The 14,643-nt window shown below is 45.2% G+C and overlaps 1 protein-coding gene across 3 annotated transcripts in view; it reads left to right on the forward strand.

The window, feature by feature from the left end:
• Positions 1 to 13,586, forward strand: part of Aplf (aprataxin and PNKP like factor) — a 54,342-nt gene extending 40,756 nt beyond the window's left edge. For 2 of the 3 annotated variants that reach the window (XM_057771779.1, XM_057771799.1), the window contains exons 8-10: positions 705 to 830; positions 4,841 to 4,887; positions 12,319 to 13,586. In XM_057771779.1, the coding sequence (XP_057627762.1) occupies positions 705 to 830; positions 4,841 to 4,887; positions 12,319 to 12,527 (382 nt within the window). In that variant the 3' untranslated portion in view covers positions 12,528 to 13,586. Of the gene's footprint in view, positions 1 to 704; positions 831 to 4,840; positions 4,888 to 10,006; positions 10,038 to 12,318 lie in introns of all 3 variants that reach the window. The other variant, XM_057771790.1, reaches the window with a different exon arrangement.
• Positions 13,587 to 14,643: the final 1,057 nt, after the last annotated feature.

Genomic DNA, 14,643 nt, shown 5'->3' on the forward strand with positions numbered 1-14,643 from the left:
CCAAGACCAATTCTGTTTTTGAAGAAACTGAAGTCACAAGACTCTTGTCTTGTTTTCTTGGGGTTTTCTCACAAGCACCCAGAATTCTCTTCACAGGACTCCATTCTGTAGGAGGAGCTGCAGGCCGCTTCCTGCCACCCAGCTCCCGGCCGCCTGGCTAGCTTATGCCCCAAAATAACAACACACAAACTGTATTCATATAAACACTGCTTGGCCCATTTCTATTCATGTGTGTAGCACCATGAGGTGATGACTTATCTTGCCTAACCCATATTTAGTAATCTGTGTAGCACCAGTCTTACCGGGAAAGATTCAGCATGTCTGACCTGGCGGCTTGCTTCATCACATCTGCCCTAGAGAAGAGCGGCATGGCATCTGTCTGAGGCGTCTTACCTCACTTCCTCTTCCTCCCAGCATTCTGTTCTGTTCACTCCACCCACCTATGTTCTAACCTACCAGGGCCAAGCAGTTTCTTTATTAATTAACCAATGACCTTCCTCCATCACCATTCCTGGATCATTTCCCAACAACTCTGCCAAGTTGTTCACCCACATGGCATGGAGGTGTCTTCTGTGTTTACATCAGTGCCATAGGCTTTGGTTCCCTTCTGGAATAATCCGGCATTGCTTGGTTTCACTACAGCGACTACAGACCCATAACCTGCTGTGATTTTTTCTTCTGACAGCGTGTTTATCCCCTCACAGGAAGAACCCTCTCCATTTTCAACACTTCAGCCACCCTGGTGATAGTGATTATGGAGACGTCCAAGACACAGATGGGGGTGTAGCTGGTGACAGGCCTGAGTGTCCCTACGGAGCATCTTGTTACAGGTAAGGAAACAGCCTGTGGCCGCCCTCCTCCCTCCTCCCTCAGCGCTTCTCAGCCAGGTGAGACCGAGTGACTGGAACGGCTCTCCGTCTTAAGCCTGCAGCATAGTTTTCATTAAATTTATGTAGAACACAGGTTTTCTTTCTGATAATTCTAAATTGTTATCAATTTTATAAGTAACTGAAGCTTTTCTGTATTTCTGTCTAAAAATACACAGATGTATTTATAAGATACTCCAATACATACTCTGTGAAGAGTCTGAGGTGTGATATATAAGTGGATTGGGGATGTTATCTCTGCTTCTGTCTGCTTCCTCAGCTCCCACTAATCCACCCCTCTTGGCAATGCCCAGAACTCAGTGGCAGCTGAAGAACATGAGAGCCTTCCTTCTGCACATCCACATTGCTGTTCCCCCTCCCCGTGTCAGGCAGAGCCTCCCCCTGCATGTCCACACTGTCTTTCTCCCCCGTGTCAGGAGAGCCTCCCCCTGCATGTCCACACTGTCTTTCTCCCCGTGTCAGGAGAGCCTCCCCCTGCATGTCCACACTGTCTTTCTCCCCGTGTCAGGAGAGCCTCCCCCCCTGCACGTCCACACTGTCTTTCTCCCCCGTGTCAGGCAGAGCCTCCCCCCTGCATGTCCACACTGTCACCCTCCCCCTGTGTCAGGCAGAGCCTCCCCCCTGCATGTCCACACTGTTGCCCTCCCCCTGTGTCAGGCAGAGTAGACCTGTCCATACCACAGTCTGTCTTTATCAGAATGTCTCCCCAACCAGGCAGCAAGCGTATTACATTGACAGAAAAGATTGTTGGTATTTTGAAACCTGGTTTAGTGAGTGAGTAGACTTGAATTTAACTAAAGTACAGAAGAAAGTAATCCCGAACCCAGCGAGCTTTAGTGCTCTGAATGCATGGCCCCTGGAGTTGCCGCCCGTGCCCATTGTTACTGAACACACCAGGGCGCTTGTTTGCATCTGCAGATGCTCCAGCTAGTTCCTCTGTTGTCTGATCATGTGATGTGCTGTCCAGATTGTTTCAGCAACAAAAATTCTTCCGAATTTTTAAACCTCTTAACTTGTATGTTTGTCTTTTTTCTTTAATCCTGTCAGTTTTTTTCTGTCTTAAAAACTTAAGTCTTTCCTCACTGGAAAAGCCCTAAAGTCCGTTTACGTGAGAGCTGTCTGCCTCTCCACACTGGGGCTGTTTCTCACTTTCCACCGCTGCTGTGCGTGGGCTATCTCCCGTCTTCTTTCTCTGCAGGGCCGCTTTTGGTGTGGAAAGCTACTCTTCTTATGTCTGCCAGTTTGCTGAAACTGCCCATTGTGAGTCTTCTGCTGGAGGTGTAGGGCTTCTTAAAGAGAGGCCGTGTCACTTACAAGAGGGGCAGTTTGACTTCTCCTCCCTATGTGTGTCCCATTTATTCCTTTGCTTTACGGCTCCGAGATGTTACAAACGAAATGGACAAGATTTGAGACTGAGCAGCCTTTCTTGTTTCCTCAGTCACCTTGATGTTAGTTACCCTTGGGTCACAGAGGACTCAATACCGAGCGGCCTTCATTTAACCAGACATAGGACTTGGAGCCCACGCAGCATGCAGGTGCCGGGGAAGCCGTCTCCCTGGCAGTGGCTCATGTCCCAGCGCTTAGAGGGGTAGGGTCATTGGAAAGTTTCTGTTTGAGTCTGCGGCTTTAGGAGTCACAGATCCCTGTGCTGTCCTGTCTCCAGGAACCCACTAGAAAAATCAGTGCAGAACCCCTGGGTGTTGGCCTGCAGCATTGGTCAAGCTACCAGAAAAGGAGTTTGTGTTATAACTGCAGAGAGCCCTCTGAAGATAGCCAGGTTGGAGAGGAAACCAAAGCTGCTCCTCAGAGCCAGCAGTAGAGAGGCCCAGGGAAGGGAGGATGGCCGAAGTGACCAGATGCAGGAGAGATTGCGGAGCCACAGTGCTGGTCACTGCACCCTGTCTTATGACCCTGCATCTTCGCCTTCCGTTTGAAAGTGGCAATCCTGTTCACCTCTTGGCCTGCCAGCCCGTGTCAGGCAGCCTGTAGCTTTAGGTTCACCTGTACCACTTGTTGTAAAGCCCAACAGTTACATACTCGGAATTTCTAAGCCGAATGCTGAAGGACACTCAAATGATAAACAACGAAGACTGTGTTTAACTTTCCAGTGATCTTGCTCAACTGTTATTAAGAGGGGAGACGGACTGGACATGTTCATGGAAAAAGAAAAAAAACCCTCCAAGTTTCAAGTGACTCCAGAAAATAATAAAATAATAAGTGATCTATGTAGAAAATAGTACCAGTCAGGGTTGTAGTTCAGTGGTTAGAGTACTTGTCTGGCATGCTCAAGTCCCTGGGCTCGATCCCTAGTACTTCTAAAAAAGATGAAGGGAGGGAGGGAAGGAGAGACAGAGGGGACAGAAGGGGATGATAAGAGAGGAGAGGAATATTTGTCGGTGGCTTATTCTTATTTTAGTAGGATTGAATTTTTTAAAATAAAAACCGGCAGAACTCCTGAGCTGCCAGAATCTCTTTCCCTGATGAAGGAGGAAGCTCTTCGTGTCAGTGCCTTGTTTCCGTTCCTCGTCCCTGATGCTCGGCACTGACTGTCCTTCTAAGGAGAACTGAGTCTACAAGTTGGTCACGTGCGCCAGCGTGCTCAGTGGGGAGGCCCGCTGAGGCTTTGCGTGTATAGCTCCTGGAGCACAGGGCAGTGGTCTCATTCTTCTTTCATCAAGCTTAAACTTTCCATTCCGGCAGAAGGTCAGGTTTAGGTTAATTACCCTAACTACGCGGTCTTGGGGAGACTCGTTTCCAGCCCTCAAGCCTGTGGAGTTTCGGCCCTAATTAGCTGTACAGTCACGCACTTACACTGTTTGATACTCACCTGCAGGAACAGTGTGGAAAGGAGCTATTAGCATCAAGGAAATGGCGCAGACACCTGGCACAGGGCTGGCCTGCAGAGGACTACGCTTCTGCCTGATGCTGGAACTGATCCCGGCAGTGCCTCTCCGCCCTCCAAGCTCAGCTCTGTTGTCAGTCTTCAGACAGGGAAACTGAGGCTTAGGTGGTCAGAGGGTGTGTGGGCCAGGATTCTGAGTGGGTGTTCCTCGTGGTAGTCCCTACCCTTCTTTCAATAGTGACATTCCTGTCTACAGAGGTTTTACTTTTCTTAAGAATCCATAGAGGATGTCTTATGGTGGGAGTTTAAATTGCTCTTGAGTGGGCAGGGTACTGTGTTTTTTTTCTTTTCTTTCTTTTTTTTTTAATTTGTGTTGTTCAATATGCTAGTCAAGTTAGCTATAATTTAACTAAGTGACCTAAAATCAAATAGAACTCATTATAACTTACATGCAATGACATTGTAGTTTTCTAAATCTCATTACTTAATAATGACTTCCAATTGTGTGGAATAAGGAAAATGCTTGGAACAAACATAAAATATTAGGTAATGCTAAAAACCAGGAAACAACTGTTTATAAATCAGATGGTTCCATATAATTAGAAATTATTTATTTTAGTAATTTCAGAGGCACAGAAGAGAAAAATCATAGTCCTTTAAAGATATAACTTTATTATGGAATATTTTTACAAAGTGTACAGGTTTTAGCTGATATAAAAGAACATTTTTACACTGGTGCTATATCTTATAGGTAGAAGATTTAATTATCTGATTATTATAAAGCCCTTAAATCTAGTTTATTACTTTGTCCGCCCTCTCTCTATACTGTCGACTCTTGAGTTCAGAGGTGTTAACCCGGCGTGGGATGCACACAGTAAGTACTGTAATGAAAAGGCAAATCCTGCTGGGCCGAGTGGCGCACGCCTGGTACCGAAGGGGATGGAGGAAGCAGAGGAAAGGGAAGAAGGGAGGAGGGAGCAGGGGATGGCGACACATCCTTTCGTAAGATGCTCTTGGGCCCTAACTTTATCTGCAGGGTACAGGGCATGCTGCTTTATTCTCAGAGCGCTCCCCGTCTCTGGAGAACTCTGTCCTATCTTTTCTGTTTCAGGAAGAACCCCCAGCACAAGATGGAATACAGACACAGTGCACTTCCGGGTGAGTAACTGTGCTTCAGTAAACTCCACAGAGACCTGTGAGTAATTCTGATTGTTGCTGCTTTGGATAATTTCTCTTAGGTTATTTTTTTATGAGTTTTTAGTTGATTTTTTAAAAAATGAACTTTTAGAAGCTGAGTATGTTAACTCATAACTGAAATCCCAACACTTGGGAGGCTGAGGCAGGATCAGCCTGGGCAGCACAGCAATTCCCAATCCCAAATAAATGAAAGAATCACAAGCATATATATAGCAAATGCCTTTCCCGATCATAGCCCAGCAGTATATGGCTTCCCGCGTCTGCCAGGCATCTTTTGTTTTTAAGCATGTGAGGACAGAAGGGCGCAGTGGGCTGAGCAGGGATGAAAGCGTATCGCTGCAGCGGACCGCCTGAACGGGGGCTGGCTGTGGACAGCGCCTACTGTGTTGGCTCCTTATTACTGTGAGTGGTGTTTCCCGTTTCTGTCACCATTCTGTCGTAGAGGGCTCTTCCTTATTAAGCTGGGACAGAATCGGCGCTGACATCTGAGGAAAGAATGAATAACTTTTGACTCACGATTCTTAGAAAGGATGAGTTTCCCTCCTTCAACTAGCCTAGACCAGATTCTCCCCTTTGGACCAATCACTGTAGCTTGTGATTATTCTGAACCAGAGAACTAATCTTTTCCAGTACCACTGGGACTGTGGGCATCCCTATAGTGTAAGCCATCCAGTACCACTGGGACTGTGGGCATCCCTATAGTGTAAGCCATCCAGTACCACTGGGACTGTGGGCATCCCTATAGTGTAAGCCATCCAGTACCACTGGGACTGTGGGCATCCCTATAGTGTAAGCCATCCAGTACCACTGGGACTGTGGGCATCCCTATAGTGTAAGCCATCCAGTACCACTGGGACTGTGGGCATCCCTATAGTGTAAACCATCCAGTACCACCAGGACTGTGGGCATCCCTATAGTGTAAACCTTTAACTGCCCAGTTGATCTTTCTCTTACCTGTTTTTGAGCTCTTTATGAGTTTTCCTAGGAAAAAGAAGAATTTTCCTTTCAGTAAACCTCAGCTTCTTTGGTTGTGTATTTAATCAAAGACCGCATCAGTAAATGCTACCCCTGCCCCGAGGGGAGAGAATAAGGCACTGGCTGTCTGGGATGTGCTAGTACCTGTATCTGCATGTGTAAACAAGCTGAGACAAAGCTGTGAAGATAACTCACAGAGATCAGCAAGAATCGCTTTCTTACTGACCGCTTCAGTGCCTTAGTACTCTAGGCATAAATGGACCCCTTTGTCTTGACTGGCCGGGTCTCGGGGCTGTTACATGACAGAATTCTTTACTGGGTTGGATTTAATGATTTTCTAGCAATAATGCAATGTTTTATTTAAATGTATTTTATTGGGAAATTATGCAGGTATATTATCCCATATAAAGACATTGTTTATCTTTATAGAAATAGGAGCTATTTACCTAAAAGCTGTCAATATGCATCATATAGCATAGTTTAAAATATCTGGGTAGTTTTTACAAAGTTTGTTGGGATTTGTTAAAGTGTTTTCTAAATGAATATACTTTATAACTATGAACTTAAAATATTTTTTAAGATTATAATATAATTACAACATTCAACAGTGAATGTTTAAAGAAGTTTTTTTATACAGGCATCACTTTTTCTTATTAGCAGCACGACATCACATACATGGAGCACTTTTAACCAGGTAGCCTCAGTGTCTCAGTATTGCTTCCCACTGTTCAGTTACAGCAAACGGAAAAGTCCCCAGATAGGTAGCTCATAAGCTTTAACTATTGCTGTTTATTTCATTATTGTTGCTATTAATCCCTTACTGTGCCCAGTTACAAACAGGGTTTTATCCTGGTGTGTGTGTGTGTGTGTGTGTGTGTGTTTGAGAGAGAGAGAGAGAGAGAGAGAGAGAGAGAGAGAGAGAGAGAGAGAGAGAGAGCACGAGCTGGCTTCGGGCTCCCAGTGGAGCTCCTAGAACGGTGTAGTAGGAGCAGCTCTGTGAGCTCTGGGGTCGCTCTGTGTGCTGATGTAATCAGAACATCTTTCCTCCTCCAAAACTTGTAGGTCTGGATACTTTAAATGTTAAATTAAATGTTAGGGTCTCATATTTCCTAATTTAGGTATATCTAAGACAGAATTCTGACAGTTGTTTTTCTCATCTCCCAAATGTTTAATATTTATCATCACCCAGATCCTTATCTCATATTTGTATAGATTCATTTCCTCACATACTCATTTTTTTCCTGTGTCATGTGTCTTCTGTGTGGGAAGGGTCACAGGGATGTGAGAAGTGCCCCAAAGTCAAGAGCTCTTGAGAGAATCGATAGACTTGCCAGCTGATGTGCATGGATGGAGGCCAGCAGGAGGGCTAGGAAACAGCAGTGCCTTGGACGGTGGTTCAGGTGATGAGGAGAATGGAGATGACATCACACATAGGAGAAGCAAGGAGAAAGCCAGGCCCTTGTCGGTTTCTTTGTAAACATGTTGCATTTGAGGTGGACACTCATGCCCACATAAGGTAATACAGTAGCACAGGATCAGTAAGGAGGCAGTCACACTAGACTCTGGGTGTAACTTCTCACTTAGCCCCTCCTGAAATGCAGGCTCCACAGAGTTTTCTACCTGTCGCTGCTAAGGGGTTGCATTGCTTGTTCTCTTACCATTCGCCATGTTTCTTCTCTCTCTAGCTAGCTAGAGCTCTTACTAGCTTTCCACACATTTTCACAGTGTTAGAGCTTTGGCACAAGATAGTGGATGCAAGAGAAATAAGTGCCAGGAAAATTTTGTCGTATACTTTGCTTGCTGTCTGCCCTCTTGATGGCATCTAAAGGCAGTTATTGCCAGCATTCACTTCTGACTAGTGGAGCTGTTCTCTCAAGCTCCTTGCTGTGCAGTATCATCCTTACTATGTGGTATTCATCCTTCCAGGCAACTGATGCTGTTGCAAGAACTCAGAAGGATCATTGAGAACTGCTTTAAAGCTTCTAAATTTCTGCAGTGATGTATACATACTGATATACCCTCCCTTTCCCCCAAGAAACAGAATCTAGATAAGAAAGAAAGTGTTTAAAGAAGAGTAACAAGGCTTACCTGAGATTCAAGCTGCTACTTAGGTGGGAAGAGCTGAGAGAATGCAGGAGTGTGGACTGTCGGAGACCTGATGCAGGAGTGTGGGCTGTCGGAGACCTGATGTAGGAGTGTGGACTGTCGGAGACCTGATGATGCAGGAGTGTGGGCTGTCGGAGACCTGATGATGCAGGAGTGTGGGCTGTCGGAGACCTGATGATGCAGGAGTGTGGGCTGTCGGAGACCTGATGATGCAGGAGTGTGGGCTGTCGGAGACCTGATGATGCAGGAGTGTGGGCTGTCGGAGACCTGATGATGCAGGAGTGTGGGCTGTCGGAGACCTGATGATGCAGGAGTGTGGACTGTCGGAGACCTGATGATGCAGGAGTGTGGGCTGTCGGAGACCTGATGCAGTGGTGGGATACAGTACAGCAGACATTTACAAGCTGCTTTACTACATGTGAAAACCCACTACCATCTTGGTACATTAAAAAGCAAAAGAAAACAAAACAAACTAACCTGGGCAGTAGTAATCCCAGCACTTGGGAGGCAAAGGCAGGAAGACCTCTTGAGTTTGAGACCAGCCTTGTCTACACGGCGAGTTCCAGGATAGCCAGAACTGTTACACAGAGAAACCCTATCTCAGAAAGCAAAAACTAACAAACAATCAAACAAAAAAGAAAAGAAAAAAACTAGTCTTTGGTTGTAAGATGAAACATTCTTAAAAATATTATAGTGTATAATACATTTTCTTTCTCTAGAGGTATTGTACCAAATAATATTTATGGAAAGAAAAAGGAAAATAAAACCTGAAGAGCTAAGCTATTAATCAGCTCTGAGGCACATATAACAGCAGTTTGGAATGATTCTCCTCGGAAACTCACCCAGTAGTTTGTGCTAGGCAAGAGCTCTGCCGCAGAGCTGTGTCCCAGCCCCAGAACTGTCACTCTGCTGTTGTATATAATTCTTATGTTGTGTTGGTCTTACAGCTTCCTCTGCAGAGTTAGAGAAGGCCAGCATGGCCACATCTTAATACTGTGGACAGTAGGTGAGGTCAAACCTCTAGTTTATTGCTTTTTCTAAAAGCTGTTTTCACCACTACGGTAGATAAGTGTTTTCCATCAGTTTGTAAAAATAAATGACAGCTTATTTCTGCAGTTCTGTCTTCAGGTAGCGAAGCTGTCAGGCCGTTTTCACAGTTCACATAGTTACACTTATCTGTAGAGATGTTGAAAAGCCCTATTTTGACTTTAAAATGAATATTTTAGAGTTATAGAGGATCTTTGAGACAACTTAATTGCTTTATAGATAAAAAAATATTTAATTCCATTAGATAAAATTCATCATTGTCTTGGTTAGTTGTATTGTCAGCTTGACACAAACTGAGTCCCCAGGGAAGAGGAATCCATAATTAAGGAATTACCCAAATCAGCCTGGCCAGTGGGCATGTTTGTAGGTCATTTTCTTGACTGTTAATTGATGTAGTGGGGCCTAGCCCAGTATGGGTGGTAACATCCCTAGACATGTAGGTCTGGACTGGAAAAGAAGAAAGGGTAGCTAAGTGTGAAGCAGAGAGCAAGCCAGTAAACAGCCTGAGTTCCTGCCCTGACTTCATTCAATGATAGACTGTAACCGGTCAAATGAAATCAACCCTGCCCTCCCTAGGTTGCTTTGGTCACGGTGTTTATCACAGCAGTAGAAAGCATTGACTTGCTTACAACACAGGTGTCTCGACTCAGATACTTACTGTTTCTCATAAACCATGCCGATTTTTGCAAGACTTTTTTGGGACGGAGTGAATGACCAACCATAAAAATTAGAGTAACTAGTGATAAAACAAACAAACAAGCCTGTAAGCATTATTGGGGAAAGCTGCAAAAGAAAAATAATTTTTATATTCACCTTACTTTGTAGTAAACAAGCTCACTTTGATTTTACAGGTATACTCAGAAATTATGTTTTAAATAAACTGAATCTAATACAAGAAAACACTGTGAGCTCTTAATTTAAAGTATGTTATGCTCTTGAATCCCGTGCACAGCTGCTGGGAGTCACGACTATGAAAACTGAAGGTACCGAATCGTGTGCTGTCACTGATTTCACAAACCGGACATCCACTGCTGGGCGCCTGTCACTTTGCTGCTGCAAGCTTTTCACTGGCGTGGCATTCTCTGCACCGTGCGGAGTCTGGCTTTGGAGTCTGTGGTTTGACCCGAACAGTTTTCCAAATTCTCCAATTGAGAATTCCCTTGTATAAGAAAGTTTCTCTACAGTTCACAAGCAGCGAGTTTTATTCCAAGTTGTATGGAAACTTTCCTGGTTCATCATTTAAATCGAGACACCGCAGTTCCCCTTGAATCACATGTGCAGCAGAGGGCTTCTTGCCGTGTTCTCTAAATCTCTTTGCTTATAAACATTGACTTTTATGGGCAGAGATAACTTATTCCTGGGTTATGTGTGAAGTTTCAATACCTCTGTGGCCCATTCACACAGAAAGACAGAAACCGGCATTTCTGGAAACACCTTCAGAACACTGAAGAACAGTGGAAGCAAAGGAAACGCCAATCTAAATGATGTTTACATTATTTAATACTTAAATTTGCTAATTGAATCTATTGTTAGAGTGTCTATTAATTGGCTCTATAGAGATAGTTGCTTGTCAGGATCAGTAAGATGGTTCAGCACATACAGCTGCTTGCTGGCGGGCCTGATGAGAGAGGTAAGGGAGAAGAACACCAGCTCCCACGATTGTTCCCTAACCTCTGACCTTCTCATGTACACCATTGCACCTATTGCACACACGTGTGCACACACACATACACAACAAACAAATACATAAAACCATTTAAAACCATGTTAACACACGTCTAGCCAGTCTGTAACCTAAGCACTCTGGAGGCTGAAGCAGAAGAATTATACTTTTGAAGCCAGCCTGGGCTACACAGCAAAATCCTGTCTCCCAAGGGGAAAACAAAGTGTCTGCGGGGCACTGTTAGCCACCCTTAGTCTTGAGCTCCAGAGCACAGGGCACTCGTGTGGTGCAGTGACGGCTCCTCAGTCAGAGCGTTAGTAACACACCGTGCCTGGGAGATGTTCTGGTAGGTTCCAGGCCTCCCGGTAAAGAAGCACAAACATGAATGTAGAATGTGAGTGATGTAAACAGTCTTTTTGAGAAAGAAAATAAAATCCTTGTGACGACTATGACTCACTGCCTCAGTAAACCTGAAATAAAGCCCTGCACTTGTGGGGTTTTGCAATGATGGCTAGTGTATGTCTGAACATACGTGCATTATGTGATGTCAGATGCTAGAGCACTAACGGAAAGAGAAGAAAAGTCTGTCTAAGAGCACACATGGGCCTGGGCAAGGGTGCCCGTCCATGACAATGCGAGTCGTGTTCTAATGTCAGGTCTGCAACGGGAGAAAACCGAGTGAGTTCAGAAGCCTACCAGCGGCCATGCTTGGACTCCTCTGGGACCCCACGGCTGGAGAACTGAACAGAGAGACGTTAGCTGTGTGGGATAACTAGCTGCGCGCCTGCGCCCTAGCACTTGTACAGCAAGTTCAGCCAGCCTGGGCTTCCATCATGAGACCTTGCCTTAGGAGAGAGAGCAGAGTGATGTGCACTGAGATCAGAATAACCGACGTCAAAGAGATTGGAGAGTAGTGAAGAGCTGGCAAGCAAAGAGAAGTCAAGATCCAGACAGCAGAAACCCTGAGCCATCCTCTCCAGAGAGTGTGATCTGCTCTGAAAATTAGTCTCTTCTTTGTTAGATCAGTTAGAAAGAGTGAGAACACACTTGATGAATCTGACAGAAAAACATTCCCTATAGCAGGTTGGGGTCCAGGATCAGAGGAAAGGTAGATGGGACCTGGGACAGTCTGGGCAGAACCCAAGTCTGACAGGGCTTTCCTGGGCTCCCATTGCTCAGGGGATTGCCCTCTGCCACCGAGGTTTCCAGAGACAAAGCTTCCCAGCTGTCTCTTGGTTTCCAGGCATCTACTTACAAGTGGTACATGCTGCTGCCACTTCTGTCTTTGACCAGGTTAGCGGGGATGGAAGAGCAGTCCTATCAGGAAGGGACGGGACATAGCATAGCTGGGGTAAAGGGCTGGAGAACATGGTGTTTACTATGGACCATTGCTTTGATGTCATGGACCAGGTTAGTCCAGGGCTCTCCAGTGTGGGGGGAAAATAATAATAAATAAACGATCACTTTAGTGCCTTCTGAAACTTAAAGTAGTAAGCTGTATATCAATTACTTCTTGCTGCAGGGAGACATTTTACAACAGATATCCCTAACCCCGGGTCGAATAGCGATTGATGTGTTGTTTGCAATGTTCTGTTTCTCAGTCAGAGTTGCTCTGGATGAAGATAGTGATGACGCTGGGCACCTCGGTGAGAACGACCCAAATGACAGCTTCCCAGAGGATGAGGATGAGGAAGAGTATGAGCCGACAGATGAGGATTCTGACTGGCAGCCAGGAAAGGACGAGGAAGAGAAGGAAGACGTGGAAGAGCTTTTGAAAGAAGCAAAAAGGTTTATGAAGAGGAAAAAATAGCTTTTCTGCAATAATGTAAAACCCCTGCTTGCGTTTTCCTTACGGGAAACGTCCAGAAACTGAGTGGCACTCCTGTACTCGTTCTCTCCTTTCTGTGGTTCTTTGCACGTGTGACACTGAAGCGCCAGCCTTCAGTGAAATAGGCGAACTCTGCTATTGCCTATTATGGTGCTATTTAATTCTTTGTCAGAGGAAGCAGGCAAAGAGCTTAGGTAGGGCCCGATATTGTTCATGTACTTTCCATACTGCTAAGAAAAGCCATAGGTCATACAGACCTTTGCTCTTTGTAGTGCACTGTGCAAGCTTACAGGATGCTGGGAGGAAGTCGTCTACACTGCTGCCTGAAGAGCCCCTCCTGAAGCTAGACTTGAACAAAATGACAGCCAGCGCAGTGTCTGTTATTTTTCTAATGCATTAGATGTGGCTTTGTGATTCCATTTACTGCCTTTGTCCTTCGAATCCTGGGGAAATTTTTAAGAAACAGACGCTGCAAAAGGTCCTGTTGGTGTATAGAGAAGGGATGCTCTCCTTGCAAGGGAATTTTTTTGCACATCCCACAACTATGGTTGTCTTCACGTCATGCATTTCCTTGATTACCTCACGTGCACTGTGTAGCTTTACACTTAGCATGCAGAGAAGCTTCCAGCCATAGTTTTCTCAGAGGGTCTCCTCAGTGAGAGGCGGGTAAAATTCTCTCCCCTGGCTAGGGTTCTGGCCTCTGAAGAAGCCCCTGCTCCGAGTTAAAGAGGTTCATCTCCTCACTCCTCTTCTTGAACCAGGCTCTCAGTAACTCTCTGTGTTAGGCAGCTTAGAGTTTTTAGGAGCTCAGTGTTCACTGTGTGCATTCTGAGCACTGAGCTGGGTGCATCAGATCATGAAGCAGCAAGCTGGTAGCGCCTTGGCATTCCGTAAGAGGAAAGAAGGGATGCAAGGGTATCACACCTGATTTATCTTAGAACAAAAGGTGTTGACTCTGTTTTCTTATTCTCTCCATGTAATTGTACAGTGTGAAATTTTACTTAAACTGAAGAAAGACAAAATAAATATTTCTCTATACTATTATCAGTTCCTTTGACTTCTTTGCAAAGTTGTTTTCCCCTTTTGTGTTTGGTTCTTTAGAAGAACAGAACGAATAGGAAATATGCTGCAGGGGGATTTATTACATTGGCTGCCATGGTGAGGGTTGGGTAGTCCACATGGCAGTCTTCACCCTGGAGAGACAGAGGACCAGAAGCTGCCTAGTCCATAGGCTGGGTGAGGTCCTCAGCAGTCCGAATCTGGCACCCATGGCCTAGAGGACTCGGGAGAGCCGATGATCCTTGCTGCACTTTGGAAGGCTAAAGAGCGAGGCTCCAGTGTTGGGAAAGGATGCCTGCTGCAGAGGCAGGTAGGGGCTGACCTGCTCACCAGCAGGGGATGGGTGGGTGCCAGAGCAGCATCACTTTTTCCCCACATGGGTAACTTTTGGTTGGCAGCCCCCTGAGGGGAGGATCTCTGTTCCTCTCCCAGATACCCTTGCACGCCTTAGCTAACCCCAGATCCAATCAAGTTGACAAACTAAGATTAACACTCACACCTTCCATTGGCTCTTTGTTCTTGAGGGTCTTGGATATAGCATTTTTTCCCTTCATTCCATGGATATTGGGTTTATAGGTATGTCCCATCACACCTGATTTATGCAGTGCTGGGAATTAAATCCTGGGTCCTATGCAGATATTCTACCAGCTGAGCCACATCCCTAGCTCAAAAGCAATATTTTAAAACTTGGCTTACCTATCCACCTACCTACCTACATATCTTCTATCTATCTGAGACTGAGTCTTTCTATATAACTCTGGCTGTCTCAGAACTCGCTCTGTATACCAGGCTGATCTTGAACTCACAGAGATCTCCCTGCCTTTGCCTTCTAAGTGCTGAAATTAAAGGCGTGCACCACTACTGAAAGGCTAAGACAATTAATTCTTAAAAGCAAAAACTCAAAAAGCTAAAAAGAAAGAAAAAATAGTTGTCCAATGCTCTGTGTTAACAATAACCCTGTGTAATATAATAATTAGTAATAAACTGTGTCCCGGCCTTGATCACAGTAAGAATTGTTTCCTGTGCATGTCACTTAGGT

Source organism: Chionomys nivalis, chromosome 1 (assembly GCF_950005125.1).
Source record: "Chionomys nivalis chromosome 1, mChiNiv1.1, whole genome shotgun sequence".
Lineage (NCBI taxonomy): Eukaryota > Metazoa > Chordata > Mammalia > Rodentia > Cricetidae > Chionomys > Chionomys nivalis.